We start from the raw sequence: 19,204 nt of genomic DNA on the forward strand, positions 1-19,204 counted from the left end.
ATGATAAATAAACTATTATATAATTGTGAGATTTTTAGTTGAAATTCAAAATCTAATATATAACATAACAATATCCGTTTTTACCGATTGAATTAGATAAATTTTTATCTCAACAAAGCAAATTTTAACAGAACACCTCTAAATTTTGAATTTGTATTAAACATTTGACCATGAATTGCACGTGCTATCTCTAGTTTTATTACAAAAAAAACAACTCAAAAGGCATTATCCTTAAAATCATATTTCTCCGTCCATTATTTTTTCCCTTTCGTAATCAGTGTAAAGTAGTGATCCTATATAATTGGCAATATCAACCACAATCTTCATATCCACCACAATCTCATCTCAATGGACAAAAAGGTAAAATGGAACTAGACATCAGCAATATCAATCTAATCATAATGGAGTAGTATCTATCAGCAGCAATTAGCAACAACATGTATCCATCTATGAAAAATGTGTTTTCAAGTATTTGAAAGTCCAAATTTTATTATTTTTAATATAAAATTTCAATTTTTGTTAACAAGACCCATTATTTAATAGATACATGAGCCTAAAAATGAATATGTTATGTGAATGATTTTTATTTATTTTAATATATAAATATATATAGTAAAAAATAATTGGTGTCCTAAAAATTTGGGACTCTATGCTGAGACGGAACATGACTAAAAAATTTGGCATAATCGATATAAAATTATAATATATAAAAATTAAATATGCAAAAAATATTATATAGTAAAAAATTAAGTTGTAATAAATATAAAGTGAAATATCAAATAATTTAACTACATGACTTAAAAATATCTTAAAGTCACAAATTACAAATAAAAAAAGAGTCACAACTACAAATAAAAAAAGAGTCACAACCACAAATAAATCAGAATCACAGTCATAAATCAGAGTTACATTCACAAATCAAAGACAAATGGAGTCAATACACTTGATGATCAATGATCAAAAAGCACGACAAATATATTATCAAACAAATAGAACCACTTGATTTGTGCATATTATCAAACACCTTATATGCAACAAACATTTATCAGCACTAATATATATCCATTCATTAACATCTATCCATTTATTGATTCACTCAACAATTGTAACAAGTGTATATTATCAAATACCTTATATGCAACAAACATCTAACAAAAATTAATTATAGAATTTATTTTTAAGCGTCAAATTTTTAAAATTCATAGTTAGAATTATGTTTATAAAGTGTTTTGAGTTTCAATTGAACATTGACCCTGAACTGCACGTGTTATTTCTGTTTCTATTACAAACAAACAAAAAATCAAAAGCATTATCCTTAAAATCATCTTTCTCCGTCCATACTTTTCCCCCAGTACCTGCCCTATATAATTATCAACCCCATCACATACATTCACATCCAACACCACAATTTCCACATCTCAATGAACAAAGAAAAAGTAAAATGGAACTGGACATCAGCAATAGTGGGAGCAGCCTCAGCAGTAGCAGCAACCTCAATTCTCTCAGCAAAACCAAAAGACCCAACCTTCCATCTTATCTCCATCAACTTCACTTCCTTCAAACTAAACATACCTGTCGTAGACGCCGAAGTTCTATTAACCGTCCACGTCACCAACCCAAACATAGCACCAATTAACTATACTTCAACTACCATGTCTATATTCTACGAAGGCTCGCTACTTGGGTCGGCTCCAGTAGAAGCCGGGTCGCAGCCGGCTAGGTCGTGTCAGCTTTTAAGACTACCAGCTCGGCTAAAGGCAACGAAGCTAGCGAAACACGCAAGTCGAGTGGTAGCTGACGTGGCAAAGCGTGAGATGATACTCGATGCGGCAGTTGATATTGCTGGGACAGCTAGAGTATTGTGGTGGGACCATAAGTTCAAAGTTCGCGTGAATAGTCATGTTACGGTTGATCCTGTTTTTCTTGATGTTATTGATCAAGATAGTACTGCTCAACTTCAACTCTTTGCATCAGGTGAATAGCCTCAATTTTAATTAAGCATTGGAAAATTGTGCTTCATTTGGATTGGACGTCACGTTTTAATTGTTTATTTTTCAGTTTTTATGTTATTTTTTATTTAAAAAATGCAAAAGATAAATTATTATTAATTAATACGACAATAATAATCATTTTATGACGGTTTTATATAAGATTTGGATGATCTCAAACTTTTAACATCAAACTAACTTCTCGCGACAGTTATTATGTTATTATTGTTGTTACTTGAGTAAAAATAAAATTATTATTACTTGAGAGTTTAGAATTGTCCTGTTTTTAATGTTGTGTGTTTCTCAACTTTGAATAATAATAGCATTCATATAGGAATTGTGATTCATTGTTGTTGTTTTTTTTGTTACCTCCTTACAAAAAAAGGTTATTATTACCCGTAAGGTATTTCAATTTAAGCATTTTTGTTTGTTGTACAAAAAATTTAAGCTTCTATAGGAGTATACTATATATTTATGCTAATTGTGCAGTATATACTTGTGATACACACATTTTCAGCCGGTGAATATAGAAAATGGAAAGTGGACAAAAACAAGCGCTTCTTTTTTTTTTTTTTTTGGGACTTGCTTGTGCAATTTAGGCAAACTATACATTTTGGGCGATGAGATAAAGGGTGGTAATGGTTAGGCTGAATTCTTATAGTGAAATAGAATGAGTTTGTTAATGATATGGTCCTATGAATTGGAAAAAACAAAAGAAGTTTATCATTAATCGTGGGATGTTGTGGACAATAGTACTTGTGATTTTGTTATAAATTGGGGGGAGGGGGGTGGAGCCTACTATGTTAGCAACAACCAATTTTACTTATATAATTTGTTTGATTCCAAAGGTGAGTAATTATGAAATTGTTATTGAGTTCCACTCCATTTTTTTTATGTGTTACACTCGTTACAAAATAGTGACAACGATTATGGCTAATCAAATAAAAAACAACATACATATTAGTTTCTATGAGATGGTTCATATCACGAATAAGATAACTAGGAAAATGAGCTATTTTGTCATTGAGGTTGGAATTGTTAGAGCAGTAGATTAGATTGATTATGTTGTCTATAACCCGTGTTGTACTAATTTTAAATTAAATGTTGAGAGAGTTGAGTTCTTTTGTTCTTGATGAGAAATGACATTGAGGTTGACCTTAATAAAGCCTATGGTAGGCTCTCAAGTCGTTCTACAACAACCATAACCTTCGTGAAGTGGAATTGCCAGAGGAATTGATTAGGGTGATTATATTGTTTGTGACCAGTTTTCGTACTAATGCTAAATGAAATGTTGAGAGAGTTGAGTTCTTTTGTCCTAGATGAGGAATGTCATTGAGGTTGACCTTAACAAAACCTATGATAGCCTAAGTCGTTTTCATCAACCATAGCCTTTATGAAGTGGAATTGCTAGAGGAGTTGATTAAGGTGATTATGTTGTTTGTGACCAATTTTTGTACTAATGTTAAATAAAATTTTGTCCTCGACAAGGAATTCAACATGGAGATCTTATCTCTTCATGATACCTTTTTATCTTGTGTATGGACAAGTTGTCCCATCTTATTTCTCAAGGGGTGCAATATGGTAATTGGAAAGCGTTGAGGCATGGAGGCATGATTATTTGACTTCTAACTTAATGTTTGCATATGATCTTCTATTGTTTTTCCTAACTACAAAAGTGCAAGGTATGCTCTTAGTGTGCTTCATCAATTTTGTTTACTTTCGCGACATCAAGTTAGCTGTGAGAAAATCAATATTCTTTTTTTTTTTTTTTTTGAGGAATGTGGATCTCAAAATATACTTTAAAAAAAAACATTTTACTACTCATTGATTATTAATTTGAATAGGAATATTCCATGATCAATAGGTCTCACACACCACAATTTGTTAATTAGTATTGTTTGTGGGGACAACAATAAGATATGTACTGATTGATGGTAAAAGACCATCTCTTATTATTGTTTTACTTAAGTTGTTGATGATGCTCTTAGATAATTGTTATAGATGATGATTTAGTGTTGATAATTGATACATTATATGATCAATATTGCTAATGATTTGGCGGTAATTGTTGAGAATCATGTTCAATTCATATTTATTGTTTTTTAGATGGGTAAATAAATAAATAAATAAATGTGTGATAAATCGATTAGAATAGTAGAGTAATGGATTAGATGAAGAAATAATCAATTAGATGATAAGGATAATCGATTAATTATGATGAGTGATCAATATGTTATTGTTATGAAATATTAATTGTGCATTTGAATTATTATACTTCGTTCATTTTATCTTTATTGACAACTTACTTTTATTCGTTTGCTCTTTGGGTGTTTGCACATCGTTTGTGCGAGTAGATGATGAGTCGACAGGTGAAGATGAAATCGAAGCAGAAGTTGAGGAGTAATCAACATGTCGCTTTAGTATTAAATAGTTTTCTATATTATTATGTTTGCAGATATGTTTGTCTAGCTTTGGTTATTTAATTGGATGATTTAATTTTAGAATATAAGATTATGTGACATGAATGGTTTAAATTCAATTTCGTTTGGTTGTTATGTTTTCCACAATTGATTAAGTTAGTCTTTTTTACTTGTTTAATTTGAACCAAATTTTATCAGAATTTGTATATATTTTTGCTATTTTAAATGTTTTAGGAATAAAACGTGCCAACTAAGTGTTGCTAGAGAGTATTTTTTGCGTACAATCTTCATCCGTGGTTAGAATTGAAGTTAGATCATAAATGGGCTATGAGGGAAAATGGGCTAATTTGTCGGTTATAGCTTATCATGCCAGGTGGAAGTGAAAGAATAGAGAAGTGTTTGTGTGTCCATATACTAGTAGTGCCACGTGGTATTATTCGCTCAACAAATAGGGTGGTGCATTGATGGCAATTTGGTAGGTGTACTAAATTGTGCAACTAAAAAAGTGATAAGAAATGTTCTATCTATAAGAATTTTGTTTGATTTCAATTGTAAGAGAGTTAATAACAGTTAAATGAATAAAATAATACTGTTTGATTTGGTTTGTAACCGATATAGAAATTAAGATTTGATGAAATAATACTGTGAATAACACCTAAATTCTTGTACTTGGACCAATACCAATAGAATGCCTCGAAAATAATATCCACAACTAGTAGGATAAAAATACCCATTATGAGTATAAGTGTAAATACTATCCACAAAAATAAACAGGTATATATACTCATACATGTAGCTTACTGTCTACTCCTCACTATATTCACATATTTCTATTACTATCTACTCCTCACTATATTTGCATATTTATATTTAATATATAAATTTTATCATGACTAATAGTATTTAAGCTATAAATTTAAATATATAAATAAAATCACAATTAAAGTTAATTAAATTCTTCATAATTTTTTCAGGAGAAATAAAAATAATCCATAACTAAGACATATATAAAGTTAATAATTAATTTCATAAAATATGCTAACTTTTGTCTAAACTTTATTTTGTTTTTATTCCAATAAATTTGTGTATAGACTAGTGGTTAATTTTCTCTTTGGTTTTATTTTTATAAATATCACTAAATCAAATAAATATTTTCATGATATCTTATGATTTAATATTAAAGAATTTTGAATATTTTTTTAATTGTATTAAACTGATTTGGTATTTTGTGATTTAATAATTTATTTTAGTTCAATCGCAGGTAACATGTATGAATAATTAGGTAGCAAAGAGTACTCCTATGAATATTGTGATTGATACGCATGCATGTATGGTCTCCGATACATGTATTTTTTTTAAACTGCTAGTATGTGACATCTATTACAGTACTCTATTCAAACCCTATCAATTGTCATTCTTAACTGAGTTTTTACGTGAAAATGTATAATTATCAAAACAGGTTAAGTCAAATTCCTTGACTCGAAACCCCTTTTTTTCATAACAATATCTCTCAATTCTTTATGTGATTATTTGTTCTCCAAACTTTTAAAAATCACTAAGTTACTATGAACACATCATAAATTTCTAAGTTCCTATAGCAAATACGTCTCATGAACAATTATTTTAATGTTGGTTATTACTATATATATTTTAATAGTGAAGTTTTTTTATTTCGATTCGTAACTAGCTAAATAAAGGAGAGTAGAAAACACAAGAATCATTGAATAAATATGTAAAACTTAAATTGGATAAATATATAATTAAGAAATCATAGTCAAATAAATTCAAGGAAGTTCATCTTAAATCTTAATCAAAAAAGACTTAGCTCATATTCAAAGACATAATAACAATGGGCGATTTAAAATTACACATAAAGAGGATTGGTCTAATCTCTCACTTCTTGTTTGGAAGGTGAAATCTTTAACTTCTTTGTCTTCCAAATGTAGTAAGAATAGTCTTTCAATGCCCAAAAGCTAGAACTATTTGCTAAAGTCAGAACTCTATTTTTTTAAATGCAGTTATCTTTTAAGTTTTGTCACTCAATTATTCTATGTTCTAAAGGCTTGATTTTTAGTTTTTTATATTTTATCTTATTTGTGATGTTGGTCACTCTATTGTTAAATCCACAATTTTAATTCATCAATGTCTATTAAATAATAAGTGAGTGTAGATTAACAAATTTTTATAAAATTGACTAATTAGTAAGAGTTTAAAACGTACGTCTTTCTCACATTATGTGTCGCGAGTAAGGTTGTCGATTAATCCGTACAACCAAAACATTGGCACCTAACCTCTAATTAGGGAGTGCCCCAATTTTTTTTTATAATATACCATAACTTTTGAAAAATTACATTGATATATTTAAATTTGTATGTTGAACACTCTAAAATTTTAAATTTATATCTTATGTCTGAAATAAATAGTCCAATAACAAGTTTCCCTAAGTTTGTGTCAGTGGCTGCAGCCTACCAGATACCACCATCTACCATCAAATATTAGAATCTTAATGTTATGGTTTTTTTTATTTTAGGGTCCAATTTTTATATTCGAATAGGACTTTCAAAAATATTAAAACGACTCCGCCGCAAGCGCTCACCGTGTAGGATAGTTTAGTGCATGTTTAGATTTACGGTAAGATTAACAAAATTATGATAAGTCAATGTGATTATATCAATCTCACAGTAAAATCAAACATACACTTAAAGTGTGTTTAGAAATTATAATTTCTATGATGAAGTCTTGCATTTGTTTGAAGCTGGAACTAGTGGCTTCCAATTGACAATGTGTTTAGAGGTTTGGATATCTAATCATTCACTTAGTGTGTGTTTTATTTCACTTTTAAATAGATAAAATTTATTCTATAATATAAAATTAATTTTGACATATTCAGAAGTTTTCGAAATGAATTGATTTTGCTTTTAGCAATGATTCTAAATTTATTTCATTCTAAGTTAAAATTAATATTTGTAGCTTTAAATTTCAGATATAATTTTTATACAAAAAATTATTTTTTCAACTTACATTTATGTATACCAAACATAAATATTTATGTTCAATTCACTTTGTAATTATAATCAGTTTTATATAATTAATTAAATAAATTTTTATCACCGCATAACCAACTGAATGACATCTATCATAATATATCATTATATAGATTTTTTTCTTCTTACCAAATATCAAATGATGAGATCAACTCTATAAATAACATTATTATTATTATTATTATTATTATTATTATTATTATTATTATTATTATTATTATTATTATTATTATTATTATTATTATTATTATCAAATACAAATAAAAGACGATAAATAAAATTATAAAACAAAAAGAAGAAGCAGAAAAGAAGAAGAAACTGGATTGGAATCGGACACACTTCGACCGCAAAATCGCAAATCTCTAGGAAACCCTATTCGTGCCGCATTCCGCCACGCCCTCTGCCAAGACCCGCCGCGGTGAGTCTTCTCCGATCATCTCCCTCATTTTTCTCCTTTCGTTTTTGTTTATGTAATCGCTCCTCTGTTCATAATCTGGTTATTTGTGTTATTCTTTCTGTTGAGTTGTGATCCCTCTCTTACTCCTTCTATTGTACTCTATGTTCTATGCTCCATTTTTGTTTTCTCTCTTTCTTTCTATGTTCTTTCAAATTTTCAAATCTTGTTGTGTAGATTTCACTTTTCAGGTTTTTAATAATGTCTGGAATATGTTTGATGTTTGCATTTTGGAGATTGTTAGGTGGAATATGGTTTGGATATTGTTTTGTAAACTAATTATTTTAATTTATATATTTGGAGATTGTGTGTGGACTGTGGCTTATCTCAGGGCCGATTCTGAGGTGTAAATTAGTTTTACACTTATATCTAATGTTAATTCACTACTTTGTGAGTTCATACAATCAATTTTGAAATGCACTTATCAAAATGGGATGATGTGGCAAAGCAAAAGGCTCTCATTGGATGTCAGTGTCAAATTGGTTTACAATGGCGGTGTAAAAGAGAGACAGAAAATTTACCTTTTCAATTTATTATTTGCAGAGGAGAAGAAAGTAAGAAACCAATGACAATGGCAACACGAGTGGCAGCAAGATATGCATCTAGAAGGCTATTTAGCAGTGGCACTGGGAAAGTTCTCGGTGAAGAGGAAAAAGCTGCGGAAAATGCTTACTTCAAGGTAACCTCAAAACATGTTTTACTTTGCTCTTGCTTTATGTTGTTATGTTTTTTAGCATGGTAATTGATATTGATTGATGGTTTTAGTATAATGGAGTGCCTTCAGAGCCATTTTGTGCTTCCCAGTTTTCCCTTGATAGTTATTAGTTGTTACCTTCACATTTTTCTTGTGTGTGGTGTAATACTGTGCGGGTATTATACTTGAGGTGTCTCTTTGTATTCGGGAATATAAGTATCAATGCATATTTAGGATTCTCTTTGTCATTGGAAAGGTTCAAAAATTGTATATGAAGTATGAACTGAGCTGTATGAAATGATCTTTGGACTCTGGTATGATGGACTTTTAATGTAGACATAGCATAAATTTCCAAATCCTTCTAAAACATGTTCACAGTTTTTTTTTGCAACCATTGCTTGTGCAAAAATTGCGACTAGAACTCATTTTTTAAAAGGATTGCATAGACCACTCTGCAATCCTGTGCCTGTTGAGAGGAAAAATTAAAATCATATTTCCTTTTTAATGCAGTCAACTTTTTAAGTTGTTTTAAATGATTTTGTTTAGGCTTTTACCAATCTACTGGAATTGTGCAAATAGCTTTATCCAATTATTTGTTCACTTTCATGCTCTGTTAATCTGTAAGTCCCCTTCCTGCCTAGACAATAGATTGTTGCTCAACAACTTTACATGTTTGGATAAATATGAAAGTTAATCAACTCAATCGTCGTAGAGAAAGATTCTAGCTTATGTTGGTAGAGTTTGTCTACATCCGTAAAGGTATGTGCTTGCCGGTTCCATCTGTGGTGTTTACTTCATTTTTATACTGCAGAAAGCTGAGCAAGAGAAGTTGGAGAAGCTTGCTCGCAAGGTATGATCTCAAATTTCACCTCTTATTATTTTAATCTTTTACAATTGCAATACTGTATATAATGAACTTGTAAGTACTTAATCATTGGGTGTTCATTCTTTCTTCAACCCAGTATTCCACATTTAGTTTTCTGATTGTGGATTTTATCAGTTTTTGTGGGTTGAAAATGTTGAATTGGAAGCATTATCAGTTTGATTTGTTCAAATGATATAGGAATTACTCATTTACCCATTTAAAATCCAGAAAATAAAACTCTAGAATACTAAAGGCAGTCACTTTGTGGCTAACCTATTTATTATCCTATGCAGAAACTTGTAATTTTCCCTATAACATTGCAACCTCTTAGTCGTAGGAATGAAGAGTGTACACAGTTAACAGATGCCTTCTGTTACAGTTTGATGATATAACAAATAGATTTACCAGTCTTATTTTTTACATGGAGGACCATTTCTCTAAATATAACGAGTGAGAATACGCTCATAAAAAACAAAAGACTGATAATGTGAATGTTGGTTGTCCATATAAAAAATTCAAAATATTTTCTTTCCCCGATAAACATATCATAAAAATTATTATTTTTTCCCAACCACTGTCAGAATGTTACAAGAAGCGCCATTAGTTCTATTCGAAAGAAGTCTTAGTTCTACGCAATTGTGTAATATCAACTAGTAACTATATCATTCTAATGCTGCCCATTCCTATTATTCAAGAATTCATTGTTTCTAAGTCTCAATCATCAGTGGACAAAGGTTGGTGTGCACACAAACCAAATCACCTACCTTATTTTGGGTCGTTTTTGTTTTTCTCCAGAAGAATGAATGAATGAGTATGTACTCTAATTCCTTTGACAATATGATGAAGAACTAGGTTGTACAAAAGCTTTAAGACAAGTTTTGGAGTTGTATTGTAAACTTATCAAATCATATTCTAAACTTATGGATCAATAATTTAAAAAAAAAAATTACAGGATACTCTTTTAATATATAATTAGGTCAATAATTTCTTGAAAAGAGAGGATACTCTAGCAATTTTGAATTATCTTGAATTCACAGTTGGTTAACTATGTTGCAACATTTTTATTTTAGATATTACTGTCTGTATATTCAGAAGCACATGCTTACAACAGTACTAACATGTTCTGCTATGGTTCTGGAAGTTGATTGCATTATGTCGGTGCCAAAGTTTGCCTTTGTCATGTGGGAAGTTGCATAAATTCATGGATAATTTAGATGGTTGTACTTAGTGAGATCTGTTGTCAATAGTATGATATTATTAACTAGATGATGCTTGTTGGCACGAGTGATTAATGAATTGATGAAATGTATTAAGGTACACAAGGAGAAAGGAGAGATGTTTTTCGGCAATTGATGATGATAAAATGGAAACTTGGAAATGACAATTGACATAATTTTCTTAACAGAAATTAACAGATAAAATACCACAAACAAAAAAGTTGTATTGCTTCCTCCTAAGCATGATAATCATTAACGCACAACCACTCTCTTTGACTATTGGAACTTACAGTTTAACTTCCCTCTTCTTTTTCACCTTTGGGTTACATACTTTTTAAGGTTAATTTTTTTGTTTTAAAACAAGAATTTTTAACTTTTAAATGAAAGTTGTTTTCATTTTAGTCATACTTAAGAGATTTTGTTTCTTTAACTTGGTTTCAATAAATTGTTTGAGTTTTGATTTATATTGCCACACTTTTTTTCTCACCACTTTTTCACATTATCTTTTCTTCTATCTCTCTTTTTTCCATTGCACCACATATCACATTACTTGTTGTCACTCTCTCTCTTTCATCTCTCTTCTCTTTTGCAACTGTCACATGCTTTTATTTTCCATTGTTCTTCCTGTTTGTATGATTGTCTATCAATGTCATGCTTTTGAAATTAATGGTGAACATAATACAGGGCCCTCAACCAGAAGCAGCTACAGGCTCAGGTGGTTCAGTAACTGATGCCAAACCAAGTGGCTCCACACATGCCGAAACATCAGCTAGCAAAGTTTCATCTGACAAATACCGGAATTATGCAGTTGTAGCTGGTACTGTAACAATTCTTGGGGCTTTAGGGTGGTACATTAAAGGCACTGCAAAGAAGCCAGAAGTGCAGGAGGATTGAAGATTTCAGTCGCAGTAGTTGTTTTTTATTTCGTTTTGGTTGCAGCAGTTGCATAAAAATAAATAAATAACTACACACCACTATGCTTTTATCCATCATACTGGTAGCATGGATAATTTCTTGTTGGTTTACATTGTTTTACATGTGACCTATATATTTGAATGCCACTTAGCATGACGAGCATCAAAATTTATTTTCACAAGCTTATCTAATGTCACATGATTGATCAAAATTATTTGCTATTGAATCTGCAATGGTCAGATTGTGATGAGAAAGAATTTTAGACTGCTATGCTGCCTGAGCTGGAATCAGCACATTGAGTGATATTTCAACAGAAATTAGGGGGATGTCAATGCAATATATTATATAAAATGTTATAATTTAAAAAACTCCGGTGTTTCTTTTTTATTTTATTTTAAATATATATATTTTTCACAAGCGCTTGTGGAGAAGTCGTTATTCTTTTATAAAAATAATAGTTTTAAATAGATAATTTTGTTTGTAAGTTCAAAATTAATAATAAATTATTTTCCAAAACATTTCTACCAAGACGAAAATTTGAAAAAGAAAATACAGAACTGGAAATTAAAGATTAAAGCTTTTGACATTCAATTTGATAACATAAGTTATGAAAATCAACGGCACTAGCAGCACATTTACATTACCGTTTTATTTTTACTCAATACATATTTCCCCTGCTCAACCACAAACATGTATTTTGATTTTTTTTCGTTTTACTCAAGCCCAGTATTTTAATAATTAATGATTTGTAACTAGTATGCAAATAGCCTTAAATCTGTTTTGTAATAAACATATCTGTTTAATTATTATATCATCATCAGTTGCATTGCATTTGTGGAAATGGAAATGTAATTTTTTTGCTGAAATAAAAATGTAAATTTGAAATGTCCTCGCTTCATTTCATTCAATAAAAAGGCATAACGTGGACCATTACATATAACAAAATAAAAATAATTTTGAATAAAATAACTTAATGACAAAAAATGCACCAGCCGGGAATCGAACCCGGGTCTGTACCGTGGCAGGGTACTATTCTACCACTAGACCACTGGTGCTTCATGTTACAAATACCTAAACGCTGATACTTATCGATTAATCATTCACTCTTTTCTTCTTCCTCTACATTATTACTTTCTACACCACCATCACAATCTTCTTCTTCTTCTTCTTGTGCATCGTGCTGAACAAAGTGTAGCGTGAGCCTTCCATTATCTCTACTAGCATGCAAAAAATCTTGTGTTGGAATTTCTTTAAGAACAATTCTTTCATTGTTCCTGTAACACTTAAAACTAACCGAAGGTTTTCCACTTTTCCCTATACATGAGATAGGAGGAGGAAACTCATTCAACCCTTTTGACCCATTACTATTCCATTCCCATTTTTCATCTAAAGTTGAAATCTTTTTGTCATTTTCTTCTTCTTTGATCTTCTCATCCAACTCTTCATCTGAACTTTCAAAATCAAAACTTTTGATGTTTGAATGGTTTAGTTCTTCGAATATTTCTGTGTAGGAAGAGGAATGTATGATGGGTTTTTTATTTGGTTCCATGATGAGAGGGATTCAAGAAGTGTTGTTGGGTTTTGTGAAGGTGGTGATGGTGGAGGATTTTCAAAGATGTATTGAAGACTGCATGTTGATGATGACATGGCTAATTTGATTTGGATTTGATTGATATTTGTTCAGTTTAAGGTTATGTTTTTGTTTTTTTAGGACGCAAGAAGACAGAACATGTATTAAGAGAGGATGAAGAAAAAATGGTAAAGAAAAGTGAGAGTTTTGATGGTTGGAAATGGGAGATGAAATTCCAATTAGTTGAAGGAAATTTAGGAGGAATATGCTTTTGTGTTGGAGGATGTGTTATATAGGTAGGGTGGTTGGTCAAGCGATTTATTGGGAGGAGGAGATATAAATAACAAAATTGTGATTTATTTTCTATGTATAGAAATAGGATTAGGATTCTCTCCTTGAAATACAATATGTTACTTTTATTTGATCAACAGTTACATTGCCCAACTTGATCAGATTGTGTAAAATTTAAAAAGATTTATTGTGTGATTCACCTCATGGTCTATTTAAAGACTTTAAGTCAAATATTCTCTTAGAAATACTTGTATAGAATTTTTATATTATTAGTTAATCACAATCATTAGATTATTAGAGATATTTGATTTTTATCAATACTACATCTAAAACCATCTTCAAGAATGGTTGTAATTTGTCGACATTGTAAAACTTTTTACACGAATAATGTATAACAATTAAACTCTATCAAATAAACAAGACACTTTAAGTCTTAAAAAGCTCAACTTAAACAATTAATATAGTCTATTTCAAAAATTATTTATCACATCCACAAGTAACATTGATTTATGTTTTTATAATTTATATATCATCTTACATAAAGTTTGTCCTTGTTGATGTAATTCATCTTGCATTTGAACTAAGAGTTGAAAGAGTTTAAAAGACTAAAGATTAAACATTGAAAAAAGAGAAAAGACTAATATAACAACTAACTAATATAGTAATATTTGTCAATGAAAAAATGTTATAAGATATGAAATATTTTTAAATAGGGTAACATTAAAAAAGTAATGCTAATACTAAAAAACTTATTACATGTCACATGTAGACTTTGGGTATTCAAAATAAGTCATATCTATTTAAGTAATATTTTTTGAGGACTAGTATACTTCTTTCCCTGATAATTTGGCCAACCTAGTGTGTAAATGAACCATGAGTTTGGTTTGTAAAAAAAAAATAACATTCTTGACAAAACTAACAAAACAAGGAAATACTAAAACTGAATCACTGCCACAGGCAGGCTTCTATCCATTCTGATCTTGAATCAATGGCCTTTTCATAACAGCCTCTATTCATTGATTGATCAGAACTTCATTTTTTGTTGAAACATCTTGTTGTTGAAAGGACTTCAAAAGACTACGTTCCACATTCTTGTCAAAAGGCTGCATATAAAATATTCCAGATGATGATGATTCTACATCAGAAGAACCCTTCCTTGCCTTCAGTGTCCTTGATACAAGTGTCGCCAAGAAGTTCATCACTTGAACTGCATACATCATTGCAGTCAAAGGGTCTACTATCTGCAACCAGCTTTGCTCATCAGATACATAAGTTGGAATCTTTACTGCTCTTAGGAAAAATAAAACCAACAATAAGGATTTCACTAGAGTTATAAGTGTTGTTACGATGACCACTTAATTTGGCATGACACAAAGGCTCTCTTTGCATAAACATGCTATTTAAGCGCTTACGATTTAAGTGTTTATAAATCATCTATTTCTGTAACAAAAGATAAAATAAAGTCAATTTTGTTGCATATAAGCTATTTTCAGAAACTATTGTGGAGAGGTTATGAAATAAAGCTGAAAACTGTTTATGGACATGTAAGCTTTTTCCATAAGTTCTCTCAGACAGGCTCACAAGTGTGCATGCAAGTAGATAAGCGAATATAAATCAACCCAAATAGGCCCAAAAAGACTTCACACTGACCCACAAACATGGCCAATTTCTAATAAATATTGCAGAAAATACTTCCTTAAAGAACAAAATTTAAATTGGATTTACCTGTTTGGATAAACAGCATAACTAAGTGCTGATAGTATAAGGCATAAGTGTTTTCATATAAGTGTTTATATATTAGCTATCCTCAAGAGCTTACAGAAATAAATTGAAAACAATTATAACTTATAAGCTATAAGTTGTTTTCATTAACTATAAGTTATAACCCATAAGCTATAGGCTATAAATTGTTTCATAAGCTATATTAGAGAACTTTTGAAAATAGTAGTTTATGAACATGTCTTAAGTTGTTTTTATAAGGTCTCTCAAATAGTCTTACAAGTGTTTATGTGAGTAGATAAACTCAAATAAATCATTTCAAATATAGCCTTAATAGGGAGTACTAGACTAATATAGCATATGTAGGTGTGTGTTTTCCTACATGTAATTACTTGAGAATTGAAAGTTTATTGAAACTAACCTGAGTCATGTTTGGTGCAAAAACCATGGCAATGTTGCGTGCATTCATCTTATTCAGTTGTTCCTCTTGTACAACATCAGCCATCAGATTGATAGTCCAATCCAAAAGAGAAGCTTCAGTTTGAGGTAGCTGACTTGTCAATTCAGCACAATCCTCTTCTGTTTGACATTGCATTACCTGCTCTGGAGATAACGAATCCATAACACCTCTTGGCAGCTCCCTAAACCAAGCCTTCAAGAGTATAAGAATATCAAATCAAATAATTACCAATTTTGATCATACCTTTTATGTACAAATTTTCCCTTAACGACATATTTTTTCTAGAATTAAATTTAAAAACATATAACATGAATATTGAAACTAATATTTAGATAAGTTCATATAACATAAATATTATACATGTTATGTAACACAACAGAAAAGCAGACAAATGGACATGTTAGGATCTTTTTGCTTTGTGAAAACATCTTTTGTTTTCATTTTCTAAAATTTGTGTTCATTTTAACTTGTTAGTAAGAAGATAAGAGACTTTTGAAATGAACCATTATGATGAAGATAAGATGAAATGCTAGTATATATGATGCATTTCCAAAAATAATGAAAACAATTTCTTTTTTCCATTTTTATTGTTTCCAGAAATAAGACAATTGTTCACTTTAAAGAGTCTAATACCCCTTTGTTAGCAAGTAAAATTAACACAAAACTTAGAAAATGAAAATAGAAAATGTTTTCACAAAGTAAATTGACGTTAGTGTCCGTCTTTCAGCTAGTATAGTATAAAATGAGTATATAATACATCTCTCTTCAAACAAAAACAAAATAGATAGTAAGCAACAACACAAGTTTCAAGTAGTACTTCTCACTTCTCAGCATAATGGACCATGTAGTGTATCTTTTGATTGTTATTATACCTTAATCAATCCTGCCAAACAATGTACATCAATATCTTCTGGAACCACTCCTTTATTTAATTGATCCCTAACATATTCCTCTTGACTATTGTCTGCATTAATTCTGAAAATTCCCTCTGCCTGCATATGGTTTAACTCAACTGTAAATTTTTTAACCAAGCAAAAGCATATAGTCATTTGTAAAATGAAGTAATGACCAAGTGCATATAGAGTGGTGAATTTTTTTTGGTTGCCTAAGGTATTCTCAGCCAAAATCCAAAGACTAAATCTTTCGAGATATGAAGATCTATTTAGGAGGTTGAACTTCAAATAGGTGTTTTTCCATATGCACCTGTTAGGGATCAAATTCATGACCGCGTACTTAAGGACCTAGTTATCTGTCTACTGTGTCGCTGTCGCACCATGTTGGTGGGGTGGTGAATTTTTGAAGCAGCTTGTATTAGACTTTTGAATTTAAACCATGAAAAATTGTGACATGGAAAAGAGAAGCTGATTAAGATCTAGGAAATGAACCTGCAACCCTCCTTGAGCATACAAGTGGCTTTGCATTAGTAGTAGAATTGTTGGCACAACGTTCCCTCTTTTGTCATATGATAATTGCATGGATTCTGTTGAAACTCCAAAAACAGTTGCACTGCGTGTGAAAATCAAAACAAAAGAATTCACCAAAAATCACACATTTGATTAGTTGAAATGATTTTGGATTAAGAAATGGCCATCGTGATGATAAAGACAAGGAACATCTTTATTAATGCTTAAATGTACTAACTAACAACAAATATTTGTACAACGCTACCAGAGCTTTCAAATTTCAAAGAAAAAGACTTATTTAGGATTGTCCGTTATAGCATAACATTTGAAGGCTATAAAGTAACATTCTGAATTATCCAACTTCTATTAACAGAAAATGATCATGCAACCTATTATGCAAATGGTCTAATGAGTACCAAATGTTTATACTGCGATAAATATTGATTTTGAATAAATCAATTTTGTAAAATTGATTCTCGTAAAAAGTGTGTTGAATGTTAAATGATTTATGTTTGGATATAAATACAAACATATAAAAGTGAGTTGAACAATAAATTTGAGGCTAAAAATCAATTGTAGAGGCAAGAACTCCAAAATCTAACTTCAACTCAGATCAATTCTGGAGAAAAAAATTATTTCTACTCAACCACATCTAAATACGTCAAAATCAATTATTCACCTTTAAAATCAATTTTACCTCACCGAAAAGTGAAACTAAACATTCAGAGATAAATGGTATGCAGAGATAATACACAATGCACACATACATATAGTCAAAATGTCAAATCCCTAACCATGTGAATCTCAATGAACATAAGGATTAAATGGCTAAAATAGTAATAAATTATAGAAGAAAATTCACAAGGTGTATCCAAATAAAGTTACTAATTCTATGATTTATAACATATGATATGAATCAAGTAAAAATTAATGTAAGAAAAAAGGTGACAAATTTGGCAACAGTTTTAAAAATTGAATTGGACATTTGAACCGGTTGAATGTGAACTAATACCATCTACAGTTCAAATATTTAGACGGCTTCGTCCCAGTTTCGTCTCGATTTAAGTGGCTTAAAGCAGTTAAACCCATGGTTCTAAATTGCAGTCCACAACCACAATTGTAATATAACAATTTTATAAATCTCTATGTCACATCTGTATGTCAGAATATAATATGTCAGAATATAACTGTTTGTAGCATAATTGCAACTGCGGTCCCAACCATTTAAAATGGTTGAACCATGCTTCAGAAATCTCGTCAGTTTGAAATCCGGTTCAATTTTTAAAACACATTAAAACAGAAAAACATCGTAATCATAACAACATTGTAGGAACTAACCTAGCACTAGGAGGTGTAGTGGAAACATAATGTTGAAACTCAAGAGGCAAACCCAAAAAACCATTAAACCTATCAAAAGTAACATGCGCAACATGGCGCACGTTAGTGGGGCAACCAATTTCCATGGCACAAAACTCTCTTCCATCACTTGAACAAGCAACTAAGGATTTCCTTAAAAGGGTCACAAGAATGGCCAAAAGGGATAACTCTTGTTCTGTTCTTTTCCTCTCTGTGACAGTGATCTCCTCTGCGTCACAGTCGGTTACGTTAGAAAAACTATCGTTTATTGCAACGGCTAAAGAAGAAAAAGATGATGACGAAGAAGAAGAGTGTGATGGTGGTTGTTGTTGTTCTTGGTAGGTGGTGGTTGGTGGAGAAAAATGGGGTGTTGATGTTGGAGAATGTAACACTTCATTCATGGCTGAAATTGGAAATGAAGAAAACGAAGGGTTGTTTTTTTAATGTAAATAATTGTCTCTGGTTTAAGAAAATAAGAAACAAAACTGTTGAGGAAATGGTCAATTTTTTATTTTTTTTTCCGAGTATAGGAGAGTTGGAGGGAAATGGTCAATTTTTGTTAATGTTAAAGGTGAAATGAGAATTGTTAACTGTATTTTAAATTGAAAAATGTTTAGTACCCATCCATTTTAAAATAAAAAGATAAAATAGATAAAAAAAGAATAACTTGATATATGTGATAGTTTGATATTTCACTTATGATAGATGTTTTACTAAACATATTGTATTTGGGGATCTTAGATTATTTTAATATGAATAAAATAAAAATATAATGATATAAAGTTATCAATTAGATTTATTATAAATG

At 30.5% G+C, this 19,204-nt stretch overlaps 3 protein-coding genes and 1 non-coding gene across 5 annotated transcripts; 2 read left to right on the forward strand and 2 right to left on the reverse strand.

Moving 5' to 3' along the window:
• The first annotated feature begins 1,317 nt into the window (after positions 1-1,317).
• Positions 1,318-4,555, forward strand: LOC101493665 (uncharacterized). Its single transcript, XM_004506132.4, has 2 exons — positions 1,318-1,974; positions 4,343-4,555. Exons 1-2 carry the CDS (start codon positions 1,422-1,424, stop codon positions 4,390-4,392), a joined length of 603 nt encoding a protein of 200 aa, XP_004506189.1. The 5' UTR covers positions 1,318-1,421; the 3' UTR covers positions 4,393-4,555.
• Positions 4,556-7,734: 3,179 nt separating this feature from the next.
• LOC101493344 (uncharacterized protein At2g27730, mitochondrial) lies at positions 7,735-11,753 on the forward strand. Its single transcript, XM_004506131.4, has 4 exons — positions 7,735-7,870; positions 8,450-8,585; positions 9,412-9,450; positions 11,367-11,753. Exons 2-4 carry the CDS (start codon positions 8,472-8,474, stop codon positions 11,574-11,576), a joined length of 363 nt encoding a protein of 120 aa, XP_004506188.1. The 5' UTR covers positions 7,735-7,870; positions 8,450-8,471; the 3' UTR covers positions 11,577-11,753.
• Positions 11,754-12,581: 828 nt separating this feature from the next.
• Positions 12,582-12,652, reverse strand: TRNAG-GCC (transfer RNA glycine (anticodon GCC)). Its single transcript has one exon. It is a non-coding gene; the product is annotated as a tRNA-Gly (tRNA).
• Positions 12,653-14,235: 1,583 nt separating this feature from the next.
• LOC101492575 (rho GTPase-activating protein 1) lies at positions 14,236-18,882 on the reverse strand. 2 transcript variants are annotated; one of them, XM_004506128.4, is made up of 5 exons: positions 18,379-18,879; positions 17,023-17,143; positions 16,510-16,629; positions 15,599-15,829; positions 14,236-14,699 (listed from the first exon to the last, which is right to left on the reverse strand). In XM_004506128.4, the coding sequence occupies exons 1-5, from the start codon at positions 18,795-18,797 to the stop codon at positions 14,472-14,474; spliced, it is 1,119 nt and encodes a 372-aa protein (XP_004506185.1). In that variant the 5' UTR covers positions 18,798-18,879; the 3' UTR covers positions 14,236-14,471. The 2 variants fall into 2 exon arrangements, with proteins under 2 accessions (XP_004506185.1, XP_073225924.1); XM_073369823.1 differs by having other exon boundaries at positions 14,614-14,743; positions 18,379-18,882.
• Between the last annotated feature and the right edge of the window lie 322 nt (positions 18,883-19,204).

This window comes from Cicer arietinum, chromosome 6 (assembly GCF_000331145.2).
Source record: "Cicer arietinum cultivar CDC Frontier isolate Library 1 chromosome 6, Cicar.CDCFrontier_v2.0, whole genome shotgun sequence".
In the NCBI taxonomy this organism is placed as follows: domain Eukaryota; kingdom Viridiplantae; phylum Streptophyta; class Magnoliopsida; order Fabales; family Fabaceae; genus Cicer; species Cicer arietinum.